This window comes from Gopherus evgoodei, chromosome 1 (genome assembly GCF_007399415.2).
Source record: "Gopherus evgoodei ecotype Sinaloan lineage chromosome 1, rGopEvg1_v1.p, whole genome shotgun sequence".
NCBI classification, from domain to species: domain Eukaryota; kingdom Metazoa; phylum Chordata; order Testudines; family Testudinidae; genus Gopherus; species Gopherus evgoodei.
The window spans coordinates 123,293,887-123,317,556 of record NC_044322.1 but is presented as its reverse complement, the minus strand read 5'-3'; the positions used below and the strand labels follow the sequence as shown (position 1 = coordinate 123,317,556).

The following is a 23,670-nucleotide window of genomic DNA, read 5'->3' as shown; positions in this document are numbered from 1 at the left end:
TTTCTGTCATTCATTTTATGATGCCAGAAGGTTCCTCAGTTTTCCCAATCAAAATTTAACCTAGTTTCAGGTTACAATCTCCAATCAGATGAGTGTTTATTTTATTTGAAGTTAGGAGATTTCTCTAATGAGAACAGTAATGTACTTTTAATTTAGCCAGGTAGTCCTCAAATTGTCATTCCCTAGGTAAGTTCAAGAAATATTCCTCCTCTTGTTGAGCCTCAAAGTCCTGTCTTTAGGAACACTGGCAATCTCAAGGCAAAGTAGTTATTTCTCCTGCATTAAAATCTGTTGGACAGCCATTAGTTCACCAAAGTCTGCTTATTGGTCATTGAATCTTGGCCAGTGCCATTCTATATACCCTAGTACCCAAGAGAAGGCGGAGGAGATATTTATGTATTATCTACCTAGTTTTGGATGTCCATATTTAAAGGATGATCCTACTTTCCATTCTGGAAGAACACGGCTATGAAAATCCCATTGTAACGTATCTGTGGATTTTAGCATGAAGAACAGAAAAATTTACCCTTGCTTAGCTGAAAATATCCTTTTTTTGAGAATATAATATGATTCACACATCTGGCTGACCATGGAGACAAATTGATCATCCAGATTAGAGATGGAAATTGTCATCCAAGGATTTGGGTTTTTTTTTTCATTATATGGAATTTAAAATGTTCTGTTTTTTCCTCAAAGTATACTTGGGTATTCCCATGCTGCCAGTGTCTGACAGGTCTAGTTCTGTTCCCAGACTGCAAGCAGGCAGAAGTAACATTGAATGAATCTGTGGATCTTATTACTTTGAAGAAAAATGTCCATTGCTGGAGATGGAACACCGGATTGGGGGGGACTGATGCTCTGAGGTGGTATGGGGAATTCTCTTTGTTAGGGTGCCTGACTGGTGGGTGTTGCTCACATGCTCAGGGTCTAACTGATCACTATATGTGGGATCAGAAAGGGATTTCCCCCCAGAGTAGATAGGGAGGGACACTGCAAGGAGGGTTTTCACCTTCCTTTGCAACATGGGTCACTTGTAATGGCATAAGTCCAGATGATCCTAGCATCATTTCTTTGCCAGTGCAAGAGCCTCAGTTACTGGGGCACCTTGGTCTATCCTGTTCTCTACTTGTGGCACACAATTGTTGTTTCCTGAAGGCTATAGTACTTTGGACTAATTCTGGTTGTTGAGCTTGGCAGAGGCTGGGTGGTGTTTAGTGGCCTGTGATTTTACAGGAGTTAAGACTGGATGATCTGGTGTTTCCCTCTTGCCTTAAACTCTGACTCTAAGGGTATGTCTACACTTTGAGTGGGGGATGATTCCCAGCTTGAGGAGACATACCCATGCTAGCTCTGACTGAACTATCACATTAAAAATAGTGTGTAGCCACACTGATATGAGCAGCAGGAAGGGTTAGCTGCCCTTAGGATGATCCCATTCAAGATGCTAGACATGGACTTTGGGCAGCTCGTACCACTGCGTCTATATTCTGTTTTTAGCACACTAATTTGATCAGAGCTAACATGCATTTGTCTGCTGGAGCTGGGAATCACACATCGAGCTCAGAAGTGTAGACCTACCCTAAGAGAGGAAATTTTCAGATAAGCAAGACTAAATTTTCTTCTTAATGATTTGACATCTATATTTTCTAATCCATTTAATTATGATGAATTTGTTTTTAAGAATGGTCACCTTTTCTTGCTTTCCAGGCTTCTTTCAGGGGTGAAAAAGCTCTTTATATTTCAGCTGAATGAGGGAAAGGTGACTGTGAGAAATGACATTATTGTAACTCATTTGACCCATGTAAGTTATTTGATCAACCTGAGTTGATTTTATTCAGAACATAATTTAATATGCCTGTATTTAGAGGGCTTGAATATTTGGGGGATAGGAAACTGAACTTCCGATGGAAAAATAATAATGCTTCCACATCTGTTTTTAACTTAAGCAACACACATTTGGATTTAATAAAACAAAACTGAGTGGGCAGATGCCATAAGAGATTATAATTCAGTGACAGTGAAATTGTTATGTTTATCTCTTAAATTCAACAGTCTCTCTCTTTCATTTTACCTTTTATATATCTTGTGATTTCTGGTTGTCTAAAAGGATTAATATTCATGAGATAATTCTGGAAAACCTTATTTTGTAGAACTGCTTAAGATCAGTGTTGGAGCAGATAGCAGCATATGGACAAGTTGTGTTTAGGCTGCAGAAGTTCATTGATGAAGTGATGGGGCACAGCTCAGAAAGTGTAATACCTGGAACCATTTCCACTCCCAAGAAAACTACAGAACCCCCATTTAGAACCTACCAAGCTTTTATGTGGGCCTTGTACAAGTACTTCATTAGTTTCAAAGAAGAGCTTACTGAAATTGAGAAATGCGTAATCAACAAAGGTACAGTATAGGGGATATTTAATTTATAATAGGAAAACGTGAGAATAATATGCTGTTGTACAAATAAATGTAAACTATGAAAGTTGTTGTATAAAATACTATACAATATTTTAAAAATATATAAACTTGCTAAAATGGTTATCTTTGTAAATTTTTGGTTTTGCAGACAAAACAGTCACTCTTTCAATAGTAGTAGATAAGTTGTCACCTCGACTGGCACAGCTTAAGGTACTTCACAAAGTTTTCAGCACAGGGATAGCAGAAGTACCACAAGTACCACCTGACACTCGAAATGTTGTAAGAGCTTCTCATTTGCTTAATACACTCTACAAAGCTATTCTTGAATATGACAACGTTGGAGAAGCATCTGAGCAAACTGTATGTGAAATCTAACTTTTTACTTTATTATGAAACACAGTAACTAGAATATTGTTTAACAAGTTTTTATGTGAAGCTTTTTACCACTGAAGAATTGATTTATAAGTCTATTAGGTCACAAATGAAGTACATGTTACGGTCTCATCCTAATTCTCCAGTTATCTACATTATAGACCACACAATCTGCTATGGCTGGCACTTTGTGCTCAAAAGAGACTTAGAACTGGAAATAATGAAGGTTGCTGGTTAGGACTGAAGGGCATTGAGAAAGCAATGTGGAGAAGGTTGCAGAGGTCTGCTTACATTTAACTAACTGCACAACATTGCTTTTAGTTCAACATAATTCCTGGTCAAGTTTTTTTAAAAAATTGTATGTATATGTGCATACTGTAAATATATATTTGCACAATTCTTTGGCTTCTCTGCAGTGTATAGTAGCTATTTTATTTGAGATAGTATGTGTAATTTTGTCCAACATTTATAAAATCCCACAGCAACTGGTGTTTACTGTTCATTTCAGGTATCCCTCCTCTTCGCTCTCTGGGTTGAAACAGTAAGGCCATATTTGCAGACAGTGGATGAGTGGATTGTCCATGGTAACTTGTTTGATCCTGCTAAGGAATTTATCATTCAGAGGTATGGATGATGATGATGAACAGGTCAAAACATTGTGGCCTACATAAACATTATAACTGTTGAAGAAGAGACAAACTGGATGGTGGCATGACAATAATTTCATTTGATAAAACAGCTAGAAATCTGTTTCTTTCAAAATCCTACTTTTTTTATCCATTTCTAGTCTACATGGGAGAAATAACATGAGGTAGACAGACAGTGACCCCAGTAGTTGTTGATATGGTATAGAAATGAGTTAATTTGGAAAAATGCAAAATTAAAAATATGAAGTTAGCCATCAAACCACAAATATTCAGTTTTTTTTTAAATTTAATCAATTTTCCTAAATTAATATACCCATAATAAAATAAAATTGATTTTGCCTAATGCATGGCAAGATAATGATATAAACTTATTGCTACTTAGAATAGAAACATAAGATAAAACATTGTCTTGAGTTATTTGCGTACATTACGTTTTCGTGATCACTTTTTTACAGTATGGTAGTTTAAAATAGAAAAATGCAGAAATACTAAAATTTTGTGTTATAGCTGTCTATAGCTATTAAGCTTTTTTGCGTTGTGTAATATTACTCAAGCGTTTTTCTAGCTGTTCAACAAGTAATGGCAATTGGTTAAAAAAACTAAGCACTTTGAATGACCTGTGGGGAAACAGATTTTGTTTACTGTGGAAGAAGATTGACTGCTGGCACCAGAACTTTTACCTTAATAATGTTGTTGTGTCCTATTGCATTTCTTTTCCTTTGGGTCTAAGACTTTCAATTAAAACATGGCTCTCACCTATTTGGGATAGCGTTAATGTACAGTTAGATTATTTTTAGCAGTTCACTAACAGTAGTTGAGTAGGAGGAAGCCTTATCTATAAATTTAACTTCTCAGAAGAATTGTTTTACCTATTTTTTTTACTAGGAAGTGCTAAAACAGAAGCTATTTAAGTATTATAGTGCATCTGTTGGGTATTTAATTTTGAGGTATTTCAAACGTGTGCATTGTGTGATATTCAGTTTCACTTTAGTTATTTGTATGGAGACTCCTACATAGTGATGTAGGTTTTTCGATTTTATTTATTAAATAAACCTAAAAGCATCAATCATTTTGTAATTAAAGATCCATGGCACTTTGAATAATTAACCTCCTGGATAAACTCCAGTTTGAGGTTTTGGTCTGGTTACCTACATTTCTCCTGGATTTCAGTTGTATATAGTAGTGTAACGGCATGGCACCCATCTCACACAAGCACCCCTTCTAGGCTGGTGGGTCTCTGATCTTTAAATAGTTTGAGCCCTGGTATTGGGCTGTACCACCAGGGCTTTCTCTCTGGAAGCAATGGTTTTGTCCTCTTGGTCTATCTTGGTCTCAGCTCTCCAGCTGGGCCACTAAGTAGTTCAGTTCCCCTTCTAGGGGTTTATCACTGTCTGATTGTAGGCCAGTTCCCCAGTGGTCTATGCAGTGGACCCAGGCCCACCCACTACTGTGGGTCTCAGCCCAGGGACCGTAAGAATAGCAACCATGTGCCACCATGTCCCTTTAGCAAAACTGCCTTCAATTCCAAGGGCCACTACCCCATGGCCCCATTTTCACTAAAGCTTCACCCTTACCTCAGGGTTCATCTAAGTTCAGGCTCAGGAGCTCAGGCTCTGAACTGTCCATGGTGCTGCAGTTCCCTTTGGCCGGCCAAGAGCACTATATGTACTCCTCTAGCTCCAGGAAGGAAATGTCTCTGCTACTCCATTTATATGGCCCTTCTGGGCCCTGATGGGCTGCTTTCTCTACAGCTACTCTAGGCTGCTTAAAGGACTACTGTTCTGCTCCTTTCTTGGGATGGGATGTCAGGACACTAATCCACCCTGTCACAAATGCCCATATACAAAATGGGGAGTAATTGGCTAGGTGGTAGTACTGCTGAAAATTGACTGAGTCAGCAACATGACACAGTTGCGGAAAAGGCTAATAACATCCTGGAGTGGCTGAACTGGAGCATTGTATGCAAGATTCAGAAGCTAATTGTACTGCTCTACTTGGTGTTTGTGAGGCCTCATCTGGAGTACTGTGTTCAGTTCTGGATATCATACTTCAGAAAAATGTGGACAAATTGGAGAGAGTCCAGAGGAGAGTATAAAATATGATAGGCCAGGTTTTCTATCCCTTCCATGATGGAAGATTTAAAACTTGGCATGTTTAGTCTTCAGAAAAGAAGACTGAGTGGAGACCTGATGAATCTTAAAATATGTTAAGGGCTGTTACAAAGAAGACTTGTCAGTTGTTCTCCAAGTCTGCAGTATATAGGACAAGAAGTAATGGGCTTAATGTGCAGCAAGAGAGATTTATGTTAGCTGCTAGGAAAACTTTTCTAATTATAAGGGTCATTTAGCTCTAGAATAGGCTTCCAAGTGAGGTTGTGGAGGTTTTAAAGAACAGGTTGGACATCATTGGAGGTTTTAAAGAACATGTTGGACAAACGCCTCTCAGGGATGGTCTAGACTGTAGGTTGACTTCATCTTGCGTCAGTGCAGGGGCTAGACTTGGTAACTTCTTGAGGTCTCTTCCAATTCTACATTTCTATGATTCTATCATTTCTATAGTGCATTGGGATCATTCCAAATAGAAGGTGAAATATAAATGAAAGATTTATATTATTCAATAGGCAAGATTTATCTTTTTAAAAGGATTAAGTGTAATGATTTTCTCTTTCCATTGTAGAAACAAAAATGTCCCAGTTAATCACAGGGATTTTTGGTATGCTACCTACACATTATATAGTGTGTCAGAAAAGATGGAGAATGAAGAGAAAATGAGTGATAATGCAAGTGCCAGCTCTGGCAGTGATCAGGCTCCCTCAAGCAGGCAGCACACAATGGTCTCCTTTCTGAAACCAGTATTAAAACAAATCATCATGGCTGGAAAGTCCATGCAATTGTTGAAGAACCTACAATCCAAAGATGATTCTCCACGGCAAGCTGCATCAAGAGGTGAAAATAAGTTGTGTAAAATATTCTTCTCTGTATCTAACAGCATTTGTGTATTTAGGGTGTATTAGTGTTTCCATTATAATCCACTGTTTAGTATATAACTCTCCTTGTTAAGCTTGCACTGTGTGGTTTGTAACTTCACATCTGATTTGAAACTGGTTCTGTTCCAAGACCCCTGACACATGCAACACACACAACAATATGAGAAGAACTGAATTTTTACCTTAATTCAGAATTTCTTTGCTTTTCTCAGTTTTAAGTTGCTCTTAAATATTATTTTAAATTCTCTCTTGTTAGTTTGTACTATTTAAGATCTTTATTCAAACCATAAAACTATTTTCTTATTATTTGATTAATCAGTTGATTCCCATTACTGAGTAGTTCATTGGTTTAGGGATGTTAAGTAATAAATAGGATTCCTGATTTGAGGAAAGCCTGTTGATCTGCCCAAAGAGCTTGATACAACTATAAGCATGCTGAATATTTGGAGTAACCAGCATGAATTATGATACACAAAGGACAGTAGTGGGAACTGTGATGTCTGTTGTCTTCACATGGGTCAATATACGTTAGCTATTTGTAAGTTATACAAGTCCCTTTCTATTTAAATGTAGAGTGAGGTGGCTTTGAACTGTTTTGCGACCGCTTTTTATATCTGTGTTATCCCTTTTGGCATGGGAGGATAAACTCATTGAAAACAAGTTTTGTATTAATGGCTGACAGTTACTTGATACCCACTGTCTTTAAGGGTTTAATATTTTCAGAAATATTAATTTCATATTTTAGGTCTCAGTTCAGCAAGATATTTCAGTATGTACCCAACATTAAGCATATAAATAGAGCTATTAATATAAATATTTAAAGTTAGATATGTGCTTATGTACCTTGTGAATCACAGCCTAGGTATTGTTGATGCTGCATATGGAAATATAGCAAGCAAAACTGGGTTTATGTTAACCTTCTTAACTTAGTTGTTCTAGTATACAGGCAAGTCTCGTCTTACACGGGGGTTCCATTCCGCGGTTAGCACGTAAAGCGAAAACCTCGTATAGTCAAAATTACATTGAGTTGAATGGCAGGCGGAATCGCCTGCACTACAGGTACAGTATTAAAATTTTTGTTCTTTTTTTTGTTTTTGTTTTTGCCGACTGCGTAAAGCTGAAATCGCACATGTTAAATGCGCATAAGAGGCAACAGACCTGTAATCAACACTGTTTCTTAGAATAATATTTACCATATATTTTACTATGCACTTCAGATGCAGAAAGAAAGAGTTTGTACACACTATTTCTGGAGTCTGTGCAGTCCCGTCTGCGGCATGGGGAAGAATCTGTTCCAGATATTATTACAGAACAACAAGCTACAAAGCAGAGTTTGATAAAGATGCAGTCTATAGCAGAGAGACACTTAGAACTGGATGATGTTCATGATCCATTGCTGGCTATTAACTTTGCTAGGTAATTGAACACCTGATAGATACCAATGTCATCACTGTGTTATCAGAAGCCACAAGGCATAAACTTTTGCTCTTGCTGCTTAAAACAGACAAGCTCAGGAACAAGCCTAAAGGGGAACATGGCTTAGAATTGTCCCAGGCAGCTTATGACTAGCCAAAGGTTCATTAAAAATATAAATTATTAAATGAGTGTTCTAGAATGTTTCTGTATATGCCTGCTACATATAGCAGGACTTAAATGTTTTTAGTATAGAAAATAGGAACTGTCTCTAACATAGAAAATTTTATTACAAAAAATTAGATATAATTTCTCAAATGAATTATGATAGCAAAATGTAATATTTTTAACGTGTGTGCGTGGCACATTATGTAAAATGTCTTTCATTTGAATCAACATGTTTCTCTTTGGCTGATCATCACAGAGATGTATCTTGCAAAATTCTACTGTGGTACTTATAGTAGTTTAAAACAAACATTTCAGGAATGAGGTTAATTGCCACAAAAATAATTGTTCCTTTGTGATAGGGTAATGTGAGGAAACTAGCAGAGCAGCAACATGTTGATTTTAACAGTCTTACATGAGTCGTAATAATTAGTGGTGAGAATGTTAGCTATTTATTTCTCTTGCATACCAGTCGGTAGATCGGTGTTCCGTCTTCTCAAAAAGAGTTCTAATGTAACAATGGTGCCTTTAGTTCTTGGTTGTATTTAAAAGCCTTCATTGTGAAGTTAACCTTACAGTTTAACAGGTAATACAATGTATTATAAGAATATTGTAATTAATAGTTGAGCTGTGTACATAATCTCTCTCAGTGGATGAAAATATTCTCTTAAAAGTTGATAGGCTGGTTAACTCAGTCTTTTTGTCAATCAAGACACTCTCTCTGCTCTGAAGTGGTGGAAACCAGACTTGCACAACAATGATTTTACCTGTTGTTGATAGCTTTTGCTGTATTGTAATGATGATTTTGACCCTACTCTGATAAACTAATTAGCTTTGGCTTACTAGTGCTATGTCGACACTATAGCCTATGTCTGCAAAATTTATGTTGCGCAGGGATGTGAATATTCCACCCCCGAGTGACATAGGTTACAGCAACATAAGTGTTTGTGTGCACAGCATTGTGTTGATGGGAGAGCTTCTCCCATTGACATAGCTTATGCTGCTTGCAGAGGTGGTTTTTTTTATGCTGACAGGAGAGCTCTCTCCTGTCAGCATAGAGTGTCTTCATCAGACACACTGCAGTGGCGCAGGTGTATCAGTACAGATAAGCCACTGCAGTTCTGTACATATAGACATACCTTAAGTGTTAAATGTCTGACCCAAAGATTTTCCAACAGTATAATATTATAAGGATAGTTAGTGCACCACTGTAGCACTTCAGCACAACAGACACTACCTATGCCAGTGGGAAGGGGTCTCCCTTTGGCGTAGTTAATCCACTACTTCAAGAGTCTGGAATTCTTAGGTGAACCTAGCACTACCTAAATAGGGAAGGAGATGGATTGATCTAATTTTCTAGTGCAGAGCAGCTCTTAGTAGTGACCACTATATTTATGTTACCTAACACTTTTTTTCATTCTAAAAAAATTTTTTTACAATCTTATTTTTGAGACTCTTATCCCTTTATTGTTTGCAGTTGGCCTTGGATATTCAGTGGGGGAAGCCTTCAGGCTACCGGAGCACCTTTTCTTTGTCCGATTAAGTTCTGTCCAGCTTTTGCTGAGATATATACTGTTACAAATTGCCATTAACCTTCTCTTACTAGTTTCTCTGGGAAATGTTGACAGAGTGCCAAAGTAATAATTGGACAGGAAAATTTTAAGGCCAAGCTGCCATTGCTGCCACAACAGCAGGCAGCAGCATGTGGTTCATTAGGAACCCCAGGTTGCTGCTAGAGCTGCTGTAGCAGGGTGGTGGGAAAGGGAAGAGAAGAAAGACATTGCGCTCCCCCTTGTGGAGGGATAGCTCAGTGATTTGCGGATTGGCCTGCTAAACCCAGGGTTGTGAGTTCAGTCCCTGAGGGGGCCATTTAGGGATTTGGGGATTGGTCCTGCTTTGAGCAGGGGTTTGGACTAGATGATCTCTTGAGGTCCCTTCCAACCCTAATAATCTGTGATTCTCTCCGGTCGTCCCAGTGACTCATGTCCTCCACTGGAGGACACCATATGGACCAAGGAAACACCCATCTTCTGGTGAGGGTTGGGAAGGAGAGTGGCTGTGTTTTCTCCTCGTCCCCCAACACATGTTATTACCTGTCTTCTAGAGATCCAATAGCTGGCTCCAGTAATGTATTTCTACCCCTACCTAGGGCTGGTGTTCTCCTGACTTCCAAGGTTTGTCTTATCTCATTAAGAGAGAGATTATGAGTTGAGCTGTGTGACTGTGCATTGAAGTAAGATTCCCCCTCTTATAGCCATACGCAGGCTACCCAAATCTATATTTGGCACTTTTGCAACTTCTGCTGGAATGCTGTGTCCAGTTCTGGTGTTCACAGTTCAGGAAGGATGTTGATAAATTGAAGTGTGTTCAGAAAAGAGCCACAAGAATTATTAAAGGACTAGAAAACATGCTTTAGTAATGGTAGACTCAGGAAGCTCCATCTATTTGGCTTAACAAAGAGAGTGTTAAGGGATGACTTGATTACCATCTGAGTACCTACAGGGGGAGCAAGTACTTGATAATGGACACTTCAGTCTAGCAGAGAAAGGTATAGCTACATCCAGTGGCTGAAAGTTGAAGCTAGATAAATTTAGACTGGAACTAAGGCGTAAATATTTAAGTGATGGTAACTAACCAGTTGAACAATTTACTGAGGGTCAGAGTGGATTTTCCATTACTGGCAATTTTTAAATCAAGGTTGATGTTTTTCTAAAATATATTCTGTAGAAATTATTTTGGGGAAATTCTGTGACGTGTTATACAGGAGGACAGACTAGACAACCACAGTGGTCCTTTCTGGCTTGGAATACATGAAAACTGATAACCCCTTGTTTAGGCCTTACATCACAGTCTAGCCCTAAAAGATCATATAAAACAAATATTTTTTCTTGAGGTCCACAGTATTTGTACTGGTATTGCTTCTCACAACTACAACAAGAACTGGCATAAACACAGTGAGTGATTAGGTGGTATAGCACATCATCCAAACTAGTATTCTTCTACCTTGTTATACAAAGGTTGTATGAATAGTCACTCAAAATAATGGCCTTGTCTGAGTTAAGGCACTAATATCCATTGAGTTACCAGTACTGGAATGAACTTTTTACTACTTTTTCAATGCCATATTTTTTTTTTAAGCAGAAAGCTAAATAAGACCACAAAGTTTTAAATATATGACACATTCTGTTAGGTGGTATATGGATCAATTCCTTTCCAGCTAAGCAATGTTTTTTTTTTAATTTTGAAGGCTGTATTTGGAGCAAAGTGACTTTCATGAGAAATTTACTGGTGGTGATGTTTGCGTGGATAGATCGTCTGAATCAGTGACATGCCAGACATTTGAACTGACACTGAGGTCTTGCCTTTATCCTCACATAGATAAGCAATACCTGGAATGCTGTGGCAACCTAATGCAAACTTTAAAGAAGGATTACAGGTAAGAAATGAAATTAGGTCCTACTTAAAAAGCATATTCCATTATCATTGGTATATCATACTGTAAAAGCACCAATTATTTTAAGAAAATTGATTTGTAGTTGAAATCTTTTACAAACTGTTTAATCTTCTCTTCTAATTCTGCTGTGATAAACAATAACAAAAGCACTAATAATATGCGGAATTAACATAATATTTTCCAACCATCACTCTATTCATTGTTCTTTTGTGTTCTATCCCTTTGTCTGTATTACCTACTTACGCCTAGTCTACAATAGAAAATTATGTTGGCATAACTGCATCATTTGGGTATTATAAATTCACATCCCTGAGTGGCATAGTCAAGCTGATCTAAGTCTCCATGTAGGCAGCACTAGGTCAATGGAAGACCTAGCTATCGCCTTTCGGTGAAGTGGATCACGTGCACTGGTGGGAGAAATTCTCCCGTCAGTGTAGGTGCTACCTACACTGAAGTGCAGCTGCACTATGGTGCCGCTGTAGCATTTTAAATGTAGATAAGCCCTTAGTTTGTAAGGTCTTTTTTTGAAGGAACCTTTTCTTGCTGTATAAATATACAGCATGAAGCACAGTGGGTGTCCAGTTTCAGACTGGGTCTCTAAGGAGTATTGTAATACAAATAATGATAAGCAAAGAAAAAGTAAAGTGTAAGCAGCTTGATAAAAACATAGTATTTTACTACATTTGCTTTAATTAAATAATGTTTAAAGGTAAACACACGTCTTAATACATACACTAGATTATAGTATTAAGTACTTTTGGGGTAGAGAAGTATGAAAACAGTTAAAAATTGACAAATATAAATATTCCTAGAAAAAACAATGCATAAAATCCTGGCCCCAGTTAAGTCAATGTCAAAGCTATTATTGACTTCAGTGGAACCAGGCTTTCACACAGTCAGCTGAAAATATAGGAGAAATTTTAGGAAGACAGAATATGATTATCTAAATTAGAATTTGGCCATTATACTACCACTAATTATGTGATATTGTCATGCTGAGTTGAGTAAAGTGACCTGATCTCATGACCTCTAACCTGGTCCTAAGTCACAGTGTTTCTATTTAAGGTACTAATGTGGCCCCCATCACCATAGTATCTAATTGCCTTACAGTCTTTAAATGTATCCATCCTCACAGCACCTCTGTGAAATAAGGAAGTACTACTACCACTTCTTCCCCCTTTTTAACAGATAAGGAACTGATATTGGAGCCCTTACTTAGGTGAAACTCTCAGTGACGTTGGAATTTTTTCAGGTTCTCCAGTTAGATAGATCATAGGATATTAGAGTTGGAAGAGACCTCAGGAGATCATTTAGTCCAATCCCCTGCTCAAAGCAGGACCAACACCAACTAAATCATCCCAGCCAGGGCTTTGTCAAGCTGGGCTTTAAAAATCTCTAAGGATGGAGATTCCATCACCTCCCTCGGTAACCCATTCCAGTGCTTTACCACTCTCCTAGTGAAATAGTATTTCCTAATATCCAACCTAGACGTACCCCACTGCAACTTGAGACCATTGCTTCTTGTTCTGTCATCTGCTACCACTGAGAACAGTTTAGATCCATCCTCTTTGGGAAACCTCTTTCAGGTAGTTGAAGGCTGCTATCAAATCCCCCCTCACTCTTCTCTTCTGCAGACTACATAACCCCAGTTCCCTCAACCTCTCCTTGTAAGTCATGTGCCCCAGCCCCTAATCATTTTCGTTGCCCTCTGCTGGAGACTCTCCAATTTGTCCACATCTCTTCTGTAGTGGTGGGACCAAAACTGGACACAATACTCCAGGTGTGACCTCACCAGAGCCGAATAGAGGGGAATAATCACTTCCTTCGATCTGCTGGCAGTGCTCCTACTAATTCAGCCCAATATGCCATTGGCCTTCTTGGCAACGAAGGCACACTGCTGACTCATATCCAGCTTCTTGTCCACTGTGATCCCCAGGTCCTTTTCTGCAGAACTGCTGCTTAGCCAGTTGGTCCCAGGATGCACTATTTCTCCCCATAAAGCTGTTCTTGAACTGAGGGCCTGATCCAGAAAACTGCTTGAGTACATGACTAGTCCTACTGAAGTCGGTGGCACTACTTTCAATGCTTTGAGCTACGCACATGGTTAAATATTTTGCTACATCTGGGCCTAAGTGATGTTTATGTGAAAAAATAATGTATAGTAGACTTCACTGAAGTATAGGATTCAGTTGAGAGTTCTTGTGATGATGAGACTTAAAGGTTTGCATTACATAATGTGACATTTTATGATAAAGGAATATAATGCAGATTGAAGAGATGTTTGTATATTTGTATTCCCTGTTCAGGCTGGTAGAGTACTTGCAGGCAATGCGAAACTTTTTTTTGCTTGAAGCTGGGGATACTATGTATGATTTCTACACATCTATTTTTGATAAAATAAGAGAAAAGGAAACTTGGCAGAATGTATCATTCCTAAATGTCCAACTCCAGGAAGCAGTTGGACAACGTTACCCAGAGGACAGTTCAAGGTAAAATGCACGGAATTAAGTTTAGAGTAAAAATGACTTTTTTCCTTTCAATTTCCTTCTCTCTTCCTGTTGAAATGATAGATTTATGAAATACATAAATATTAGGCTCTGTTGTGGTCTTAGTCATCAGTATAGCTGTAAGTTCAACCGCTTTGAGTCATTCTGTCACTGTGTTTTGTGTTAGAAACTATTGTGTGCATTGATAGAATGCAGTATGGTGGAAATAAATATATGATTGTTATCTACTTAAAATATGAGAGCATTAATTAATTTGTTCACTAGAACTACATTTTATCTGTAGACATTTGTTTTTGTGTTCTTCCACAATAAGTTCCCTTATATATTCACTTGCAATAGTGTCTTCATTAGTAATTCTGTTATACCAGGGTGGCCAGCCTGAGTCTGAGAAGGAGCCAGAATTTACCAATGTACATTGCCAAAGAGCCACAGTAATATGTCAGCAGCCCCCCATCAGCTCCCCTCCCTCTTGCCCCCCGCTCCCAGTGCCTCCCGTCCACCGGCCAATCAATGCCTGCCAATAATGCCTCCCCCTCCCTCCCCACATATCCTGATCAGCTGTTTCATGGCATGCAGGAGGCTCTGGGATGGGGAGGAGGGAGGGCAGGGCAGGCTCAGGGGAGGAGGTGGAAAGGAGTGGAGTGGGGGTTGGGCCTATGTTAAAGACAGGTTGAGCAGTGAGCACCCCCCGGCACATTGGAAAGTTGGCACCTGTAGCTCCAGCCCCAGAGTCGGTGCCTATACAAGGAGCTGCATCTTAACTTCTGAAGAGCCGCATGAGGCTCCGGAGCCACAGGTTGGCCACCCCATGTTATACAGTCTTTTTACAAAGCTCGGAGCAGAGGTATTCTTACAAATCTTTCCCTACCAGGTTAAATCTGATCCTTAATATTTAGTAATGACAGATTAAAACAAAACATTTTAAGATAACCACCGGCTTAGTGCAAACCATTGGCAACTAGGGTATTTGTTTCTTTTTGTAGGCTGTCAATATCTTTTGAAAGTATCGATACAGCAAAGAAGAAACTCCCTGTCCATACCTTAGATGGCTTAACATTGAGCTATAAGGTAAAATATAATAATGTTTCTTTTGCTTTAAATTTAAAAAACATTTGAAGTAACAGCAAATTGCTCCATCAAATTAAGGGTTTTTTTTTGTGTGTTTTTTCCTCTTTAGGTCCCTTGGCCTGTGGATATAGTTATAAGTTTAGAATGTCAAAAAATTTACAATCAGGTGTTTCTTCTCTTATTACAAATAAAGTGGGCCAAGTATAGCTTAGATGTTTTACGATTTGATGGTAAGAAATTTCTTGAAACACTTCTTGTTAATCTTAAATCTATATCACTGAAAATACACCTCTACCCCATTATAACGCCACCCACTATGACACGAATTCTTATATAATGCCGTAAAGCAGCGCTCTGGGCGGGGCTGCACGCTCCGACAGATCAAATCAAGTTCAATATAACGCGGTTTCACCTATAACACGGTAAGATTTTTTTGGCTCCCGCGGACTGTATAAGGTCTTGTTTTATGGCATATTGGTAGCCATGCTAGTGACAGTTGTTTGAATACACCCAGTATTACAGTAGCCTTTTTCAGTAGTCAGTATTGCAGCATAATAGCACCTGTTCGTAGCATTTACAAGGTGCTGGGGAAGATAGTTGCTAAATTAATTTTGCTCAGCAGAGCAGTGTGAAAGTCACATGGAACCTCATCTAAACCCACTGAAATGAATTGGAGTCTTTCCATTGACTTCATTGGTGTTCGAATAAGGCCCATGATGAGAATCCTTTCCTGATAAGTATGCAGTTATATGATTTTGGAAGTCAAGTTTTGAAGTAAAATTGACGTTGCTGGGGGCAATATCCATCCATCTTGATGGCAAATTTTTCTCATTTGTGGTAATGGATGTATAAGCATCTAGGATAAGAGATTATAAACTAGTTGGATCCTTGATGGCTTTACAGAATTCATCATATCTGTGTCTCATTTAACACACGTATTAAATATAGCCAGCTATATTTATTGAGGCATTTCTTTTGCAACAATCACTGTGGTATGGTATCTAGGCACCAAATACAGAATTGATGAGTCCTACTTTGTCTGCAATGGACCCCTACCATACCTTAATTCAGCTATAGTTAGTTTTTTTGTTTGATTTGTTTGTTTTTTCAAATCTCTGAGATTTGTTACTAGGTCATTCTTCAACCATAGCTACTGAAGGAAGTCCTGTGCATCATATCCTAATGCAAATACAGCCATGATTTTACCAGTAACATTACTTCCTGTCCTAAGTGATTGTGAAAATAGTTACTTACCCTTTATAAACTACAAAGTAAATTTATATAGGTCAGAATGTGTACTTGGGAGTTTAATTTTCCTGTGCTGGCAGGAAGTCTATGGGCTCTTTAATTGTGTGGTCAAGATCAGTAGGGCGTGTGGGACTGTTGGGGAGAAGGGTCAGGGATTTTTCCAAGATTCCACTTCAGTGGCCTTTTGGTGTTGATACTATTAAGAGTTTTATATGAAGCAGTCCACCCTGGTTAACTTTTGAAAATAAACTCTCTGGATGACACAGTTATTTGAGTGATTGGGCTGAGGTTTCACCTAAAGGCTTTTAAAACTCTCTTGGATCGTTGTGTCACTGAAGGTATTGAGAACTGTACTTTCTAATTTGCTAAAATGAGTTTTAATTTGTAAGAGTATAACTGGGCTTTGAAGTGTTCTTCACTTTGTGGAGATAACAGTTTATGTTTGTGTAATTTTTTAAATATTGTAATATATCAACCTTGGCACTTTAATATGTAGCAAACAATTAATTGCATCATAATATCCCCTCCCAGTTACTATTTTAATATATGATTGTTATGCAGATACTGGTAAGTATCTGAATTAAAGAACAAAAGCTATTTCAGTATATTATTGTTCTGATAACTTTAATAAAAAGGATGCATTTTAGTTTTAATTAATATTTAAATGCAGTTAATACCTACTTATATTATAAATATGCACCCAGACATTTTCCTCTCCATTTTTAGAACTGGTAAATGCTACCGAAAAACCACAGCTTAAAGAAGGACCTCAATTAGAACAAGAGACAGTTCCTCAGTTTGGATCACAAACAGAACTTATAAAACAACAAATTCACCGCATGTTCCTCGTAAGAGTGAAACTCATGCATTTTGTTAACAGCTTGCACAACTACATCATGACCAGGGTTTGTCCTTTTACAATAATCTTAAGTATTGTAGGAATTTCTAACAGTAGTCATAATATAGCTAATAATTCAAAACAACTTGTGACTAAACGTGCAAGTAAGTAATGTCTTCACGTGATGTCTGTTTTTGTTCAGTTTTTAAGTCCTGAACTAAAAAGGAATATATATTGAAAATATTCATGCTGGTTGTTTGTTTGAATTTTATTTAAGAAATCTTAAATCAGTGAATATTAAATAGACTTTTAGGAATTTTTAATGTACATAATTCTTTGATATTAGTAAAACTTTTTTCTTCAGACTAACTTTTCACCCCAAAGGTTTACAAAGAAAGGACGTTAATGTCAAAAGAAACAATAGATTTCAGTAAGCTGCTGTTATTCTGCATTCCTAATAGCATTACTGAAAAAGTTGTGTCTTTACATGTGTGCCTCTGGGAGTTAACTAATTTCCATTTCCAAAAGTTTATATTCTCTTAAATGAAGCAGGAACTTGTGTAGATTTACACTTACCCTACTACTGTATATGAATTGCCATTCTGTGTTAATACACTCTTTTTGAAAGGAGAATAGATGGAAGCTGGCCCACTTTCTTGATGATGATGTTTTGTGTTATGCAAGAGGTTCTGAGTTCTATTTTCAGTCCCAGTCTCTTGATTCTTAGGCCTTCAGGATCTGGGATTTTTAATGATGGTAGCATGCCCTGAATCAACACCTACAGAAATGGCATATTCAGTCCATGGTACAAGAGCAGCCTCTATCCTGTGGTTCTCAAACTGTGGGTTGTGATCCCAAAGTGACTCGTGACCCCATTTTAATGGGGTCACCAAGGCCAGTGTTAGATTTGCTAGGGCTCAGGGCTGAATCTGAAGTCTGAGGGCTTTGGCCCTGGGGCAGCATGTCTTGGGCTCCGGCCCTCGCCCAGGGTTGCTTAGTAATTTTTGTCATCGGAAGGGAGTCTTAGTGCAATGAAGTTTGAGAACTGCTGCTCTGTCAAATTAAAGAATATCGTTGACAAGTTGGAGAGAGTTCAGGTTTTGGTTATATGGATGGTGGCCATAAGACTGAACCTCAAAGGTAGTGATAGAAGAGGGGAGGAGTGAGGGAATAATTGAGGTTCAGACTATAAAAAGCAGGACTTTGGAGCGGAGCTGGAGCACGGACCAGTAGGTTTTAGCCCAAAGCTGGAGCGGAGCAATTCAAAAATTTGATTGCTCCAAATCCCTGATAAAAAGAACTCCCCAGAGAAGTGTAGAGAAAAGAACTATGGGGATTCCAGTCATAGAAGTGGTATTAATGTTAATACTCCTTGCTTTCTCTCTTAAAGATTCTTCACAGTACAGGTTTGGAGTTTCAGCATCAGGTAGAAGAAGCCAAAGATTTAGATCAACTGATTAAAATTCATTATAGATATTTGTCTACAATCCATGATCGCTGCCTTCTGAGAGAAAAGGTATGTGTTAAGTAAAACTGAATACGTGGTATTTTCAACTCAACAAGGGAGACAATGTTTGTCATTACAAATCATCCAGTATATATTGGATTTTTACATATGGTAATTATAGATATTGTGGAGAGGCAGTAGCCTTTCCAGAGTCACAATTGAGACTCATTTTCCTTGTAAACCTGGAGTTACTTCCCACTCAGAATCATTTCCTTAATTATACAGTTCAGTTCTTCTTCAGATTGTACATGGGTCACCTGTGGCTAGAAGATGTGGGAATTTATGCTGATTCTTTGAGTACTGTCTCTATAGGTGCTCCTCTCCAGGAGCTCTTGTGCCCTCTGTGCCTTTGATTGGAGATTTCTCAGAGCAGTGTCCATTTGGCCCGCGCAAGTGTGTTACTCAGTCTCATGGTTTGTGCTGTTAGATAGCACTGCGTGGGAAAACAACCCTAAGTTCTTTCTAACCCGAATTGGCCTGGGACAAAGCCTTATCAGTTGTCTGCATTGTTTTACCCCAACTGTGTCGTCTTAGCTCTTTTAGAACTTAGTTTTTTATAGTTGTTCTTAGTATAGTTAGTAGTTAGTACTTTAGTAGTAGTTTTAGCTGTTCTGGCTTTTTTGAAAAGATTTTTAATTTTTTCATATATATATATTTGGCTTTTAGATCGATAATTTCTCCTTTTCTGGGAGCTTATACTTTATTGGGAGGACATGCTAAGTTCTCCTGGTTTCAGACGCTGTCTGTTGTGCCAGCGGGCATTCCCAGAGACTGACTGACACTCCTCGTGCATTTGTTGCCCTGGGGAGTCTCATATTTTCTAAAAGTGCAACTTCTGTCTGGCATTAAAATCTGGAGCCATCAAAAAACAGGGAGCTCTAACTGACTGCTCACAATAGAGAGCTCACTATGCCCAGCCTCTGACAGTGATGAGGCTGTATGTTGGCCTCTGAGTAAGTCCTCTGCCTCCACTGTACTCCTTGAGGGCATGATTCCTTTCATAAGATTCCCAGAGACCATCCCTCGAGTTTTCCAGGTAGGGAACTACCTCAAAGAAGTCGCAGTCTCCAATGACTTCAGCCTCTACTTCTCTTCAACCCATCAGGCTGCTGGTTCCTCAGGTACTCAGAATATGGTTAAAACTAAAGACTATCAAGTTCTGCTGGTACATGCTCAATAAAGGAGTTGAGCTTGGTATAATTTAATGCCTGAGAGTTGGCAATTCCGAATTGTAAAGTGGCAGGACCTTATCAAGAAGGTTGTAGATTGTTTGCAGATCTATCTTGAGGAGATTAAAGAACCACATCATAAGCTACTTGGCATCCTTCAGACAGTTTCATCTGCCCGAATTACCCTAACTGTTAACAAGGCCCTTCTAGATCCTGCAAGGTTATTTGGCGTAGCCCACCGTCAATTCTGCCCATGTGTAAGAGTGCAGACAAAAATATCTTGTCACCTCTGAGGACTCCATTTTTATTTTCCCAATTCCTTTCCTAACTCCTTAATGGTCAAGGGGGTTAATAAACAGTGAAGTCAGAACCATGCTGTATCTATGCTCTGTGAAACAGAGCCTAAACGCCTCGACGTGTTTGGTAGAAAAGGATATTTGTCAGCCATTTACAATTGAGAATCGCCAACTACCAGGCATTAATGGTGAAGTATAACTATATAAATTATACCAAGCTGAACTCCTTTATTGAGTATCTACCAGCAGAACATAGAGAGCAATTCCAGGCAATTATTGCAGAAGGCCAACTGCTCACCTGAACATATTTTTGTAGGCCTCTTTTGGCTCTGGTGATACTGCCACTCATTTGATTTCCACGGTTGTAGTTATAAGGGCCTTCTGGCTTCTGCTCTCAGAGGTTTCCCAAAGAGGTCCAGAATATGGCCAGGGCCTTCCTTTTGATTGCACCAAACTATTTGCTGAAAGCACAATCTCTACAAATGTTGAAGGATTCTCTCCCCCCCCCCCCACTTCACCCAAAGGCCATGTCAGTAATAGCAGGACATCTCCACAGAAGGGAATTGTGGTGTTCCCTTACCTAGACAATTGGCTTCTGAAAGCTCAGGAAGCAACTTGTGAAGCCATAGACCTCTCTTTCTCCAATTTGATCTGCAGTTGAACATGCAAAAATCCACCTTAATCCCTATGCAAAAGTTAGAATATGAGTTCATGTCAATTTAATAGGGGCAAGAGCCTACCTCTCAATGCACAGATTCATGACTCTATCCGTCATAGTCAGTACAGTCCAGATCAGCCCTCAAACCCTGGTCAAGAACTGTTTTCAGCTGTTGGGTCCTATGGCAGCTGATACTTTCATTATATACCATGCAAGACTGTGCATGGGATGCCTTCAATTGTGGTTCAGGACTGTTAATTCCCTGAACAGACACAGTCTAACTATACTACTTTTGATACCTGCTTTCATAAAAGAATCTCTCAATTGGTGGAAATACCCTCACAAAGTTTGTGCAGGAGTCCCTTTCAGCTGCCCTCCCCCTGCAGTTATCATAATGATGGATGCATCCCTGTTGGGATGGGGAGCACATCTAGACACCCACATGGCCTGGGACACATGGACAGCTCTGGAAACCACTCTGCACATCAACTCCATGGAACTCAGAGCAGTCAGATATGCCTGTTCTCCAGCAGAAAACCATCTACATGCTACACTTGCAAAAATGGACAAGATTTGCCTGCTGGTGTGGCCTCAAACACATTCCACTCACAATCTCATCACTGTCAAATATGGTGGACTACATTCTATTATTTTAGAAACTTGGAACTGTCACTAATTTCCATTAGAGTTTACCTGACAGCCATCGTGGCAGTTTCTTTGAGTAGATGCAGCTGTGTATTCCACTTAGGTGTGTACACGCCTAGCACACAGGAGCCAGAGAATATTGCCAAGCAATACCTGTAGAGGGGTGGCACTTGTGCCCATAGCCCCTCCTCTGGCTATATGAGGCAGTACCACCATGACATCCATCAGTTTCTTCTTACTGCCTGTGCCTGCAGTTGGAGCTCTGCATGGTTTTCACCTCAGAATCCCTCTATTTTTAGTGACTTTAACTAAATACAACTAGAAATTAGTACCCTAAGTATAGCGTTAGTTAGTTAGTGTTGCTGTAGTTAGTTATTATTTGTGTTTCCCTATTATTGCCCTTACCTGGGGTTAAAAATTGTCCGTCATGAGGGGGAGCAATCCCCAAGAAAAATCCCCACATAGGTGCTTGTTGTGCCTACACGAAGCCCACACTAAGGAGTGGTTTCCCATTTATAGATCAAGTTTCAGAGGGGTAGCCATGTTAGTCTGGATCTATAAAAGCAGCAGAGAATCCTGTGGCACCTTACAGACTAACAGACGTTTTGGAGCATGAGCTTTCGTGGGTGAATACGCACTTCATCAGATGCATGTAATGGAAATTTCCAGGGGCAGGTATATATTTGCAAGCAAGCTAGAGATAACGAGGTTAGTTCAATCGGGGAGGATGAGGCCCTGTTCTAGAGTTGAGGTGTGAAAACCAAGGGAGGAGAAACTGGTTTGGTATTTGTGCAAGTTTCTTCATAAGGTTGATGGATTTCCACTCCATACGGCTAAATGCAGTGCCTTGCATGGTGTCAAGTATCGGAGGGGTAGCCGTGTTAGTCTGGATCTGTAAAAGCACTCCCAGCTATCTCCGTGACACCACTGATTTCCTGAGGAAACTACAATGCATTGGTGACCTTCCAGAAAACACCATCCTAGCCACCATGGATGTAGAGGCTCTCTACACAAACATCCCACACACAGATGGAATACAAGCTGTCAGGAACAGTATCCCTGATGATGCCACAGCGTAACTGGCTGCTGTGCTCTGTGCCTTTATCCTGACATGCAACTATTTCAAATTAGATGACTATATATATCTCCAGATCAGTGGCACCGCTATGGGCACCCGCATGGCCCCACAATATGCCAGTATTTTTATGGCTGACCTGGAACAACGCTTCCTCAGCTCTCGTCCACTCACTCCCCTTCTCTACCTACACTACATTGATGACATCTTCATCATCTGGACCCATGGGAAGGAGACTCTGGAAAAATTCCACCACGATTTCAACAGCTTCCACCCCACCATCAGCCTCAGCCTGGACCAAGCTACACGGGAGGTCCACTTCCTAGACACCACAGTGCAAATAAGTGATGGTCACTTTAACACCACCCTATACCGAAAACCTACCGAGCGCTGTGCCTGCCTCCAGCTTCCATCCCGGGCACATCACATGATCCATTATCTACAGCCAAGCACTGAGGTACAACTGCATCTGCTCTAACCTCTCAGACAGGGACCAACACCTACAAAATCTCCACCAAGCATTCTCACAACTACAATACCCGCACGAGGAAATAAGGAAACAGATCATCCAGAGCCAGACGTGTACCTAGAAGCCTCCTACTGCAAGACAAACCCAAGAAAGGAACCAACAGGACTCCACTGGCCATCACATACAGTCCCCAGCTAAAACCCTTCCAACGCATCATCAGGGATCTACATCCCATCCTGGACAATGATCCCACACTTTCACAGGCCTTGGGTGGCAGGCCAGTCCTCGCCTACAGACAACCTGCCAATCTGAAACATATTCTCACCAGTAACTGCACACCGCACCATAGTAACTCTAGCTCAGGAACCAATCCATGCAACAAACCTCGATGCCAACTCTGCCCACCTATCTACACCTGCGACACCATCACAGGACCTAACCAGATCAGCCACACCATCACCGGTTCATTCACCTGCACGTCCACCAATGTAATATACGCCATCATATGCCAGCAATGCCCCTCTGCTATGTGCATCGGCCAAACTCGATAGTCTCTACGGAAAAGGATAAATGGACACTAATCAGATATTAGTAATGGCAATATACAAAAACCTGTAGGAGAACACTTCAGCCTCCCTGGCCACACTATAGCAGACCTTAAGGTGGCCATCCTGTAGCAAAAAAAACTTCAGGACCAGACTTCAAAGAGAAACTGCTGAGCTTCAGTTCATCTGCAAA

General features: G+C 39.6%; 1 protein-coding gene across 7 annotated transcripts in view; it reads left to right on the top strand.

Annotated features, from left to right (window-relative positions):
• Positions 1 to 23,670, top strand: part of TUBGCP5 (tubulin gamma complex associated protein 5) — a 59,703-nt gene that overhangs the window by 12,275 nt on the left and 23,758 nt on the right. For 6 of the 7 annotated variants that reach the window (XR_004001437.1, XR_004001438.1, XM_030571301.1 and 3 more), the window contains 12 exons: positions 1,708 to 1,801; positions 2,151 to 2,397; positions 2,564 to 2,775; positions 3,296 to 3,411; positions 6,111 to 6,379; positions 7,638 to 7,836; positions 11,246 to 11,434; positions 13,759 to 13,941; positions 14,943 to 15,027; positions 15,137 to 15,257; positions 17,002 to 17,180; positions 18,504 to 18,629. Coding sequence is in view for 5 of the 7 variants with exons in the window: in XM_030571301.1 (XP_030427161.1) it covers positions 1,708 to 1,801; positions 2,151 to 2,397; positions 2,564 to 2,775; positions 3,296 to 3,411; positions 6,111 to 6,379; positions 7,638 to 7,836; positions 11,246 to 11,434; positions 13,759 to 13,941; positions 14,943 to 15,027; positions 15,137 to 15,257; positions 17,002 to 17,180; positions 18,504 to 18,629 (2,020 nt within the window). In the remaining 2 variants the exon portion in view is untranslated. The remainder of the gene's footprint in view (positions 1 to 1,707; positions 1,802 to 2,150; positions 2,398 to 2,563; positions 2,776 to 3,295; positions 3,412 to 6,110; positions 6,380 to 7,637; positions 7,837 to 11,245; positions 11,435 to 13,758; positions 13,942 to 14,942; positions 15,028 to 15,136; positions 15,258 to 17,001; positions 17,181 to 18,503; positions 18,630 to 23,670) is intronic. The other variant, XM_030571319.1, reaches the window with a different exon arrangement.